The sequence below is a fragment of the Thamnophis elegans genome, chromosome 4 (genome assembly GCF_009769535.1).
Source record: "Thamnophis elegans isolate rThaEle1 chromosome 4, rThaEle1.pri, whole genome shotgun sequence".
In the NCBI taxonomy this organism is placed as follows: domain Eukaryota; kingdom Metazoa; phylum Chordata; class Lepidosauria; order Squamata; family Colubridae; genus Thamnophis; species Thamnophis elegans.
Genome location: NC_045544.1, coordinates 42,804,110 through 42,817,290, shown reverse-complemented (window position 1 = coordinate 42,817,290; position 13,181 = coordinate 42,804,110). Strand labels below are relative to the sequence as shown.

General features: G+C 38.8%; 1 protein-coding gene across 1 annotated transcript in view; it reads right to left on the bottom strand.

Annotated features, from left to right (window-relative positions):
- Positions 1 to 679: 679 nt before the first annotated feature.
- ENPP3 (ectonucleotide pyrophosphatase/phosphodiesterase 3) overlaps positions 680 to 13,181 on the bottom strand; it is a 71,459-nt gene continuing 58,957 nt past the window's right edge. The window contains exons 19-23 of the mRNA XM_032216203.1: positions 10,372 to 10,510; positions 6,295 to 6,372; positions 5,370 to 5,502; positions 3,082 to 3,241; positions 680 to 930 (exon numbers count right to left, since the gene is read on the bottom strand). Of these exons, the coding sequence (XP_032072094.1) occupies positions 766 to 930; positions 3,082 to 3,241; positions 5,370 to 5,502; positions 6,295 to 6,372; positions 10,372 to 10,510 (675 nt within the window). The 3' untranslated portion in view covers positions 680 to 765. The remainder of the gene's footprint in view (positions 931 to 3,081; positions 3,242 to 5,369; positions 5,503 to 6,294; positions 6,373 to 10,371; positions 10,511 to 13,181) is intronic.

Here is a 13,181-nt window from a genome sequence, read left to right as displayed (position 1 = left end):
TTTTAAAACTTAATTTTGAAATCAGTTCTATGCTCAAATAGAAGGCACAAATCAATGAAGCCGGAGGCTAAGCATTTAAGACTAATTGTCATTGTTTAAAAAAAGATGTAATCCTCTTATTTTCTATGGGAGCAGCCACCTAATTAGTTGAAAACTAATAGTTCTGTCAGCCTGCCCCTCATTTTGATCAGGGAAAGCAAAGTGAGATTCATCATAAATTGAATGGAAAATAGGGCCAGGTCTATGTATCAGAATTTAACCATTTCCTAATATTTTACCTACGGAAAATTCCCCAATGTTTCTTTCCCTCCTCCAGGAGATAAGTGTGGTAGAGGAAAGTAACTTGCTTACCTGGATCACTTTTCTCCAATCTGGGCATCATTCAGACTGTGGATTTCAACTGTAGAACTGGTGGTGTACAAAACATCTCAAATGCAAATTATTTTGAATGTGAAACAATCCATTTCTAATGTGGAACAGTTTATTTAAAATAGGCTGGTTCTATAATTTAAGCAGTATTTCAAACTCAAGGATAGTTCTGGATGAAGCTCTAGCACTTCTCCCTGTGGGAGAACTGCCCAGAAGGGCCTTCTATTTGAAATCATTTTAGGGTTTCCCAGCATTTATTTAATCTTGTATTCAATATGCATGTGGACACAACAAGGAGAGAGAAAATGAATACTTGTACAATACTTGTGGTTTTTTATTATTATTAATAGCACTGATGCTAAGAATCATTTCTCTGGAATAGCCCTAAATGTACAGTCAATTTATAAATATAGGCAGAAATATTTTCAGTCGAAGAGTTTCTGAGAGAGGCTGTTTGAGCTCTGAATAAAAATTCAGACCAGTAAGGAGCTCCACATCACGAACACGTGCTGTATGAGTCTGCATTCTTTCTTCAACCCACAGATTGTCTGGCGATTTGTCCTGATAAAGCAAGCAAATATAACATTTGAGGTCTGTTTTGGCGGACAGTAAAGCAGCTTACCAGTCTTTTAGGTTTGAAATGAAAAATGTTATAATTTTTTCACAGCAATCAGCTATATTCATGGAATAGCATATCAAGTGCTAGAGTGGATTCACAGAGCTGATCAATAATTATTAGATTTTTATGGCCTACACTGTGTGAGCTTTAGATGAGCATACAATCCCATTCTACTATAACCGGTGGAAACACAAAGTGCCTCCCTACTTTTTGTCTTCAGTAAAAATGATAGTGAAAATGACAAAAAGAAATTCTTACAGTTTCACCAGATTTTGCCCCCCCCCTTGCCCCAATTCCAGAATTAAAGCTTGAGAAAATATGCTGTGAACATTAACCAAATTTTCTGGCAATAATATTTATTTCATTGGAAAACAGAAGAGGGCACAATGAAAAATAGAGCTTTGTCATATACTACTAGTAGAACAAAACTGAAGGCAAATAAAGTAAAGGAATATTGCAAGATAGATCAGACCCACAAATTTATTTTCTAAGTTAGTTCTAGTTACAGAAAAAGTTATTTCTAAATTTTATAGCTGAAGGGCCAGCTATTCCAATAGTACTTGTGAAAAATAATTATTTAATAGCATTTAAATGCAAGCTTAATATGAGCATGCAATGTGATGCTGCTGCAAAGAAAACAAATGCAATTTTAGCCTACATCAACAGAAGTATGATGTTCAAATTACAGGAAGTCACCATTTGACACAGTTCCTTGCTAAGACATTGTCCATTGTGTCCTATTCGGGACAATACACTTTTAGAAGCGTTTAGAACAGGTGTCTCCAAACTTAGCCGCTTTAAGACTTGTGGACTTCAACTCCCAGAATTCCTGGCTGAATAATTCTGGGAGTTGATGTCTGTAAGTCTTAAAATTGTCAAGTTTGGAGACCCCTAATTTAGAGAAACTAGATCAGATTCAAAGAAGAGCAACAAAGATGACTAGGGGTTTGAAATTAAATTGTATGAAGAAAAACTGCAAGTACTGAATGTTAAGCACTGATAAAAGATGTCAGAAGAGGAGAACGGTAGTCCTCTTCAAGCATCTAAAAGGATGTCACATAGAAGAATGAGAAGATTTGTTCTCTCTCATTCCAGAGTACAAAAAATAATAATCTTAATTAGAGGAATTAAGTTATAGAAAAGCAGATTCTGACTGGGTGCTACAGAAAACTTCAAGACATTACAGCAAAAACAGTTTGGCAGTGCAACCAATTGCCTACAGAGCAGGTGGCCTTTCCCTCCTTAGAATAGAATAGAATAGAATAACAGAGTTGGACACCACTTCAGACAAATGGTTATCCAATCTCTTCTTAAAAACTGGAACATTTACAACTTCTGGAGGCAAGCTGTTCCACTGATTAATTGTTCTAACTGTCAGGAAATTTCTCCTTAGTTCTAAGTTGCTTCTCTCCTTGATTAGTTTCAACTAATTCCATTGCTTCTTGGATGAAAGCTTCTGTCTGGAATGCTTTAATTCTATTCCTTCCCTGAATTGGGATTCAGTAGCCTAAATGGCCCCTTCCAATTGTATGATCTATGATTTTTTGATTTAAGTGGGAAAATAAAATGGGCCAAAATGATATGTCTGAGTTCTCGAGTTTAGAAGATCTGAAGCTATTTATATACATTTACAATTGTAAGCTTATTAAAGTATACACATTTCCCACCTAGTATACTCATTTCCATTTAATATTCTGGCGTACATTCCTGTATTGCAGTCTGGGCTAAGCAATTTGTTTTGATTAAGACCATCTGCTTCATTTGTAACAGAAGTGCAATGTAAACATTGAATTACAGATTTGTATTTTAGCTTCTTAGCCACTGTTTCAAAACAGAACCTAATATTAACTCCTGTAGGTATACAGGAGGAGGAGGAGGAAGTGGAATCAGACATTAAAAATCTTAATAAATTTTCAATTCAATTGTATTTAGCTCAAAACACTGTTGAACTTAATTATTATTAAGACAATGGTCTAATAACCCAGTACATTAGAAGAATCTATAGGCTAGGTCCTATTGTGGGAATTTTAAAAAATCGTAAATTTGTGAAATGACAAGGCAAAATGTTTGGAAATCACTGTTGCCAGACTTACAGCACAGCTCTCTGAGTTGTCAGGACGATGAGGGAGAATAAAAGGCAAAACTTTCAAAGAGCCTGGTGGACAATTCAGTGGAGTGTTGGTTCGATCCTCACAGCTAGTCAGCACAACAAAGTAATGGGTTGGAATGGGAATCTCTGTATTGTTTACAAACCTGCAAGAGGACAAGAGTGCTATAGTTATTAAATGAACCAATGGTCTCCTATGGATATGGTTTTGTTGAAAACTAGACGCAAATGCTGATTTTGGGCAAAGTCATAAAAGCAGTGACATGACTGTGGGGTAATGCAAATGGCCGTAAATGCAGCCCAAAGTGCAGTCATGTGACTTCAGGGGCGTCCTAACTGTCAGAACTTCAAATTGGATCATAAGGGCCTCCTAAATAGTTCAGTCAGTATTTCAAACATCACTAACTGACCGGTGAAGGACTACCTTTAGACCAATGATGTGCGGTGAGGATTACGGTTGGTAAGGCAAGAGCGCAGTAGCGGCGAGAAGCAATGTCCCCGCCGCTATGTCCAACAGGCATCTCGCATTTATGTAGACCATAAACGCGAGATGCCTGTTGGACACAGCGGTGGGGACGGAGGAGGAGGTGAGGCGAGGCGGCAGAGCACGGTAGCGGCAAGAAGCAACGTCCCCGCCGCTGTGTCCGACAGGCGTTTTGCGTTTATGTCTGCCATAAACGCGAGACGCCTGTCGAACACAGTGGCGGAGACGGAGGAGGTGGGGGGCGAGGCGGCGGGTGATGGCCGTGACGGCGCCCGGTGGAGAGACGTGCACCAGGCTGGGCTTCGTCAGCTTCTCCCTGCTGGAGGACGCACAGCAGGCCCTGAGCGAGATTCTCATCTTCGGCAGCCACCATGTCAGCCTGGTGCTGGCGCGGCCCAAAAAGAAGCAGAGGGTGGTGGGAGAAGGTGGCGGCAGCGGCAGCGAAGAGGCCCCCAGGAAGCGCCGGAGCCCCACAAGGCCAGGGCCCCCCCCAAGAAGGCCCAGCTGATCGTCCGCAACCTCAGCTTCAAGTGCATGGAAGAGGAGCTGAAGAGCACCTTCGCTACCTTAGGGACATTCCTGGAAGCCTCCCTGCCCAGGAAGCCTGATGGGAAGCTCCGGGGCTTTGCCTTCATGCCATTCAGGAATGTCCTGGAGGCGGAAAAAGCCCTGAAGGGGATGAACATGAAGGAGCTCCTCTGCCTCGCCCCCCGCCTCCTCTGTCCCGGCGCTGTGTCTGACAGGCATCTCACATTTATGGCGGACGTAAATGTGAGACACCTGTCGGACACAGAGCTGAGAAAGTCCCTGCTGCTGCCGTGCACTGCCGCCTCGCCCCCCACCTCCTCCGACCCCGCCGCTCTGTCCGAGAGGCGTCTCGCGTTTGTGGCGGACATAAACGTGAGATGCCTTTCAGACACAGTGGCGGGGACAGAGGAGGCAGGGGGGCGAGGAGGCAGGGGGGCGAGGAGGCAGCAGCCAGCAAAGAAAGGGGAGAGGAGGAGGAGGAAAGGAAAAATTGAGAGAGAGTTTGTTTGAGTGAAGTAAAAGAAACACACACACACACAAACACACACACAAATTACTCACAATAAAAAATTACTTACAAATTAAATTACAATAATTTTGAATTCCCCCCTCCCTCCGTCCGACCCACATACCTTTTCCAGCTGTGTCACAGAGGATTTCAACTCTCCTCTTGTCCGCCCGCCATGATGAAAATGTAAAAAATGTAAAAATAAAAAGGCAAGACCTGCTGCTGCTAGAGAAGGAGGCGAGAGAACCACTGCCTCCTTTGCATAAGGAATTTTTCTCCTTTTAACCCTTGCTCAGAGTTAAGCAAGGGCTAAAAGGCTAAAAATTCCTCATGCAAAGGAGGCACGTGGTTATCTAGCCTCCCTCTACAGTTAGCACTAAGCAGAGTCATCCACTGTGACTCTGGCAGCAACTACCTTAGCCTTTTTCCTTTTAATTTTTATTTTCTTTTCATCATGACACTGGTGAGGCCGTGCCTCCCCTGCCTCCCCTGCCTGCACGTCCCTGCTTTACACGCATAGAAATAAACCATATTCGTGAGATTAAAGATAACCATTTAAATTTTATTGCCTTAACCACAGTAAACTTAATTCTGTAAAACTGCCTGGATGAAATAATCCGTGGAATGATCTGAAATGCCATGTTCATTGCGAAAATTGCTAAAGCCAGTTACACTCTTTGCATATGAAATTATTCTAAGCAAATAAGAAAATTTAAGATATTGGTTTACTTTTAAGCCTTTTAAATTTACTTACTGTTTGATTGTGTCATAAGAATCAAAGTGCCCATCATAATTATAATCAAAAATAGGCCCACTGATGACATTTAGTCCATTTCTCTCAGAAGCATATTTTGGAAGTAGGGTACTATGGAAGTAATTCCACAATCCTGTAATTAGGGGCACAGCAAGACAGAATCAAATGTAAGGATGCACATTTCCATTGCAAGTTAATAGAGAAGCAATGGGAACATATGTTCTCATTGTTTGGTGAAAACTTACACTCCTATTTTTAAGCCATAAAATAAAATAAATAAAAATAAAATAAATAAAAATAAAATAATGAAATAAAATTTCAGTGTTTCATTTGATCAGTCCTAACCCTAACCCTAAATTTCTGATATCTGGAATGGAGATGCTGTACAAAATCTACTATTCCCCCTTGCTTCTGTGAATCTTTGCAGCATCTGCTATCTTAGGAATTTTTCTTAGTCTGTTCAATATAGGGTTGAACAGGCTCTACTATTTTCCCTAGTGAAAAAAATTATTAGCAAAGTTTAGCAAAGTATAGTAATTCCTTAAAAGAGATTCTACAAAAACCACTATCAATGGCTGCCTTGTTCTCTTTAAGTCAAATAATATTTCTGATTAAAGAATGTGCCTGATGAATATTAGTATACATTTTCTCTGCTGTCTTCTTCTCTTCCTCCTTCTTTCCTATTAAAATGTAAACTGTCTACTGTCATTCTGGAGTCACCTACATTGAAATAATAATAAAAACAACAATACCAACTTTTATATTGTTCACCAAGGGGTATAGAAATGTGCGGTCTTCCCCCAAAAACACCCACCAAACACCAAGATTAAATCAAGGGAGCTATTACAGGAGGGAAACATGATATGAAAAAGCATTCCTTCTTTCTTAACCAAGCAATATCATGCCAAAATTTCCCCAAACTTACGTGTAAATCCTTTGTACATAGGAACAATGTTGCTAGTAATTAGAGCATCATACTTTTCAAGGCCAGGTGAGCTGAAGTCTGTGTGAATAAAAGTATGGATTAATGACATGGATAGTGAGGGGAGGGGGGGAATCAAAAGCACCTACAGTTTTCTTTTTAGCTGAATAGTATATTAATTTCAATGTTGAAGAATTTACTTCTGTACTGTTTAAATACTTCCTGCACTCCACTCAAACAATTATATTACAATAGAAGGACACTGACTTCAACAAACATTCCAGAGACATTTTTTAAATGTTTCAGAGTCCCAGCCTGACAAATAGTACTAAGAGATTCTGTTCTCTGCTTTTTTCTTTCTTCTAAATTAATTTGCTTCTTCTAGTTTTTAGCCATTTACTGTATGTATAATATATGTTACCTATTTTTCTTCTTAAACACAACTATTTTGACCTTCAAAACATTAACATTTCATTCATATTATTCATTGCATTATGGAATCTATCCAAAATTTGCTGCAAATAATTCAGGTTCTCTTGCCATCAACTGCACACAAATATGTGTACAACTTTATAACCTCCCCAAAACATCCCTCTAGCATCATCATAAGCATTCTGTGTAATTTCATTGATAAATAAATAATTGAACACATCACATATCCTTGTGTTGCTCCCTGCCCAATGCTGAATAATTTTCTAAGCTTTTCATTTGTTCATTCATTCAATTTATATGGCCATGCAATAAATAGCTGTATGTCTTTCATGTTCTTATCATTCTAAGCAACTACAGTTCAACGCCCTTTACATGCATACATTCTGTAATTCACTTCAACTACATCAAGAAAGGAAAAAATTCTCACATTAATTATGAACTACTAAAGAGCAGAAATCTGATCTGCACATTCCCTGCTTGACCTAAAATGCAAGACACTCTCTTATTTTTGCTTATTGTCACTTTTCATGAATTTGGCCAACATCTTCCCAAGAAAACTTAACGAAGTAACCTCTCCTGTAAAGTTTTTATTCATTCTGACTATCTTTTGCCTTTGGAGAAAGGGACAATAATAATAGTATTCTCCCTATTATCAGACACCATTTCAATACTCAAAAACATTACATCCATTCATCCATCCATCATCTATCTATATCTATATCTATATCTATATCTATATCTATATCTATATCTATATCTATATCTATATCTATATCTATATCTATATCTATATCTATATCTATATCTATATCTATATCTATCTATCTTTCTATCTATCTATCATCTATCTATCAGTTTGTTCCAGCAAAACTCTGAAATGTCTCGAGCAATTTCAACCAAACATGGTACACAGATGGCTTACTCTCTGGAAAAAAAAATATTGTGGCGGTAAGACACCCCTAACACCCCTTGGGATGTGTCTGTTAAGATACAGCCTGTTGTGCCTTAAAATGGCTTCTACACTACTGCCATAAAATGGCTTCTACTGTACAGTGCAGTGGAGTTGCCATGGTAACAGCTTCACAGTACTCCACAAGGGGGCTCCCTCTGTAAGGGGGAAAATCCAACATTAGACATTACGTTTGGTCCGGACATTTTTCCCCTATAAATAAATACCCGAGCAACGCCTAGTTATCAGCTACTTCTAAATAAAAGTGCTACTTGAAAATCCCCTTCTGTTTTGTTTAGTGAGTTTTTTTTTTAACTTCATTCAATTCAGACTGTAACAGAATGGAGTGTGGAAGACAGGTACAGATGTAATTGTTTTAAAAGCCCAATATTCATTTGATTAAAAATGTCTGCTTTGTTTAGCAGACATTTTTCTTACTAGTTGGTAACAAGCTGAAGAAGGAGGACAGCAAAAACTGGAGGAATCACTAAATTGCTTTCTTAGCAGGTGCTGCACATACATCATTAGGACAGTATATTATTGCATGGTGACTCAGAACAGGCACAACATGGGCAGGATAGGGATTGGCAATAGTATAGTTTCCAGTTCACTTAAGGATGGGTGGAGAAAGGAAACGGGAAGTATGTGGTCTGTTGCGAGGTATGAGTACTTGTCAAAAGAAATGAAAACATGTGTGTAAAAGAATGTGCTTCTGCCCACTTTCTTCTATGGAAGAGAGTGTTGGGTACAATATGTCCACAACAAGTATAAAAATACGTTGAATGCAGTGAATATTAATCACATAAGCAGTGTATGTAGCTCAACAGGAAGAGAAAGAACGAATGTGGACCAAATATAAAAAAGAGTGGACAGTAGAAGTCCCTTGAGATGGTCATAGAGTGAGGGTGAAAGGAGAAATAAATGATGAGATTGTAGAGGGAGAAGAAGGAGAAGGAAAAGGAGAAGAGGAGAAAGCTGAGGAGGAGGAGGAAGAAGAAGAAAAATATATAGGCACTGTAAAAATTAGGATGGTTGTAAGGCTAGAAAGGTATGGAAAATAGTGAATGGTTTTGTAAGCTGGATTTGGCTATATTTATTTAGCTTTTTTATTAGTTTATGACATATACCTGTTGAATTTTTATCTTTTACACCTTTGCTGCAGTTTGCATGACGGAAAGGAAATAGCATAATGGATATCTATGTATTTGGGTATGTATAAAAATGATGGGGAAATAGTGAGAAAAGTTGAAATTGCCATCTTAAAATTTTCCATGAAGAAACCTGTGCTGGGTGGAATGGTTATTCATATCCAAGTAGATCTGCCCTACCCTCTCAACATATTCGTAGCAATATGGATTATTGCTGTGAATATGTTGAATATATTCCATTTTTGATGGAAAATCTGAGTCACTGCTGCAGTTAGGGCTTTGGGGAATAAATTAGGACCCAGTCAAGAGAATGAAAACTGGCTTCATATGTAGTAGAACCAATTTTGAAAAATGGGTGAGCATAAGAGTATGAAGTTCAGAATCCAAAATGCCTTACTGCATCATTGGCCAAAACAGGGCAAAGGGAATTGAAAAGATAAGCTATAATCCTCCTAGATTATTTATTTTTATTCATTAAATTTGTTTTGCCACCCATCTTGCTGCAAGTCCCCTCTGGGCAGCTTACAAAATCAATCTATCTATCTATCTATCTATCTATCCATCCATCCATCATCTATCTTTATATATTAATAAATATTCTATATATATGTATGTATGTATGTATGTATGTATGTATGTATGTGTGTGTGTGTATATATATATATATACATACATACATACATACATACATACATATATATATATATATATATACACACACACACACACACACACACATACATACATACATACATACATATATATAGAATACATACAAGCTGCCCAGACTCTCCATACGGCTTCCATGCAAGTAGTCCTCAACTTACAACCATTCGTTTAGTGATTGTTTGAAGAGACAAAGGCACCCCAAAAAGTGATTTATGACTGGTTTTCACACTTACAACTGTTGCAGCAACCCTGTGGTCACATGAGCAAAATTTGGGCACGTGGCAACTGGCATGTATTTATGTCATTTGTATTGTCCTGGGGTCATGTGATCACCATTTATTACCTTCCCAGTTGGCCACCAGCAAGCAAAGTCAATGCGGGGAGCCAGATTTACTTTAATGACTGCATGATTCACTAACAATTGCAGTTATTCACTTAACAACTGTGGGGAAGAAGATTGCAAAATGGAGCAAAACTCACTTAGCAACAGAAATTTCAGGCTCAGTTATAGTCATACGTCAAGGACTACTTGTGTACACTTCTTGCTGCTGTTTATATTTCTACTTTATTTTATAAGCTGATCTTTCTCGCAGCTGCCTTTCAGTCTTATTCCCTTTAAACGCAAATCTGTGGAATCAAATATTTAGAATTGCACCTCCCATGGCCCTACAGTCTGTGCCTACAAAAGGCAATGGTTATATTATGTTCTTCTTATGGGCAAGAAATACCACAACATGTTTTCTTTTATATTGTCTTCCCCCCTTCTCCCTCCTCCTGAATGCCACGCTTATCCCACTCATGTATATGTTTAAACACTCAGCCACATCCAGATAATTAAAACATTATGTATGCCTTTGCTATATAAAGAACAGTTCTACTAACCAGGAGGATAGAGGAAGCCGGGGGTGAAAGTCAGGTCTGCCTGGTAGTTGGAGCAAGCTTGGCTCTGAGCTGCAGGGATTCGAACATCTAGCCGCAGACAGTCTGAAACACTGGGAGGAACAGAAGTTGGCTCAACCAGCTGGAAGAGAAGAAGGCAAAAGAAAGCATTACACCCACGGCCGTGGCTAACCTTAGGTTTTGAGACTTCCTAGCCTGGTTTCCTTTGATTTTTTTTTCTTTTCCTATTTTTATAATGAATCATAGCGGTGCTGAAAATAGAAATGGCCTTCCTGCCCTTTGCTCTCAGACGTATCCAGTCGGTTTATTTCTTAGTCTTCGGCATTCCATAGTACACAGGTGGAAGAAGCGGGAGAAAAGTCCTCACAGCTTTGTCCTGAACCCATGACAAAACGGAAGCAACGATACCCAAGGGGTTGCGTTTGAGATCACTAAAACCAAGATGTATTTCCTTAACTCTGTGGTTTTCTCAGAAGCAAACCACTGTACTGGTCAAAATCAAGTTGTGAGTCACCAGAGAGAGAATACTCATGTTTTGAAAGAGATACATACACTCTATTGCCAATGGGGAATCATGATGTATATGCAGAGGAAGTGCAGGTAAACAGAGAGAGTGTGCCAAAGCAAGACACTATCTGCTCTGCAGTGGGAGAAAGTTTATGACGCAGCTAGTAATGTACTGATAAATGAACAGTCACACTGTTGGCTTTCACTGGGCTGTATTAGCCATTCATCCAAAGGCAACCTTGATCTCGGACTACAAAAGCACTAACATACACAGCTATACAGGTAGTCCTTAATGTATGGCCACAATTGAGCCCAACATGTGTCTGTTGCTATGTGAGACATTTGTTAAGTGAGTTTTGCCTCATTTTACAACATGTCTTCCTGCAGTTGCTATGTGAATCACTGCAGTTGTTAAGGTAATCGTATGTTTGTTAAGTGAATCTGGCTTGCCCATTGAGTTTATTTGACAGAAGGTCACAAAAGGGTGATCACAAGACAAACAGACAGACACACACACACACACCTGACACTGCAACCATCATAAACTTGAGTTAGTTGCCAAGCATCTGAATTTTGATCACATGACCATGGGGATGCTGCAACCGTTGTAAGTGTGCAAAATGGTCATAAGCATGGGTGAAATCCAGCAGGTTCTGACAGGTTAATTTTGAGTAGTTCGGAGAACTACCAATGCCACCTCTGGCTGGCCCCAGAATGGGGTGGGAATGGAGATTTTGCAGTATCCTTACCCTGCCACGCCCACCAAGCCATGCCCACCAAGTCACACCATACCCACCAAGCCACGCCCACAGAACCAGTAGTAAAAAAAATTGAATTTCACCGCTGGTCATAAGTCACTTTTTTCAGTGCTGTTGTAACTTTGAACGGTCACTAAATGAATGGTAGTAAGTTGAGGACTACTTGTACTTACAAACAGCAGCTACCCAGAAATAGTTTACTGTATTCTCATCCATACCATAGTAGTCATAGCAATGTCTCATTTCTAGTACTTTGCTCCATTGGCTGGGACTCTACAATGTGCTTGGCTCATGTATACTTTAGCATATGCGGTTTGTAATGGTGCGTTGTATAAACCAAACAAATCATGAGTTATCGAAAAAAAGTATGGTTAGGCAAGACATGGCATGGTAACATAACCATTGTTGTTCTTATCATGATATATTTTAATATTCTCACTGTTCAGTCTTGCATCTGAACACATAAAGACCATTTCATCTATTCGGTTTTATTCTGTGTTTTGTCCTGATATCACTTTATCTTTTTTAAAACACCATAACACAATTGTAATATGAAAATGTTTTGATTAATTGCACTATACGTAAATAGTGCCTTGGACATTGGCGTGTGACAAATGAATGGTATGAAGAGAAAGCCATAAGTGCACTTTTGAGATATTTCTTCATTCGTGCTTCAATTGACAATCAAGAATCTCTCAGGAGTCAGTGAAAGAATGGAGAATAAGCCTCAGACTACAGTATTTTACTGTACAAGTGTTCTTGATGCAAAGTTCTTAGGATTCAAAGGAACTTTTTTTCAGAATACACAAGCAACAGCTTCAGTGATATGGAAATGCTGCTATTTTGTGGCTCTCATTTCTCTTGGCTTTGCTCTCTCTGCACAAGCAGCAACCAGTTATGGAGCTATAGAGTTTGGTAAAGGCAGTCCTGGCACTCCCTATCTTTGCTAAGATTTGGCTCAACCTGCACAGAAGGTTTTTCTTGGAGGAAAAGGACAGTTACCATCTCTTGTAAAAAGAACCTACTTCCAAAGGGAACTATAATCAATGCACCAAGAGGCATAATTTATTTGTATTTTGTGGGACTTTAAGTACAGTATTTGGAAACAGCTGCTCTGACCTCTTGGTCATCTTTCAGCCACTTTTTCTAAAAGTGTCACAGGATGTAAATAATAAGTCATAAAATGGAAACAGTCAACAAACTCCTTGAACCAGAGAAATATATCCTGTTGATCTGGTTGCCTTCTTCATTTTTATACACAATCAATTGTATTACCATTTTAAATGTTTTTGCACATTTTATAAAGCCAGTGATATTTATTTCTACACACAATTTAGCCATCTTGTAGTAGTGAATATGATATTTTTGTTTGTTTGTTTTATCCCCCTTCTGATTCAAAACAGACAATTCAGGATAGTAAACAGCAACAAATGAACTGAAATCAACAAATGAAGATGCACCTAAGATATATTACCGTTTTTATTTTATTTTGCTAATGGCAAAAGAATAATATAAAATTGCTTCAGA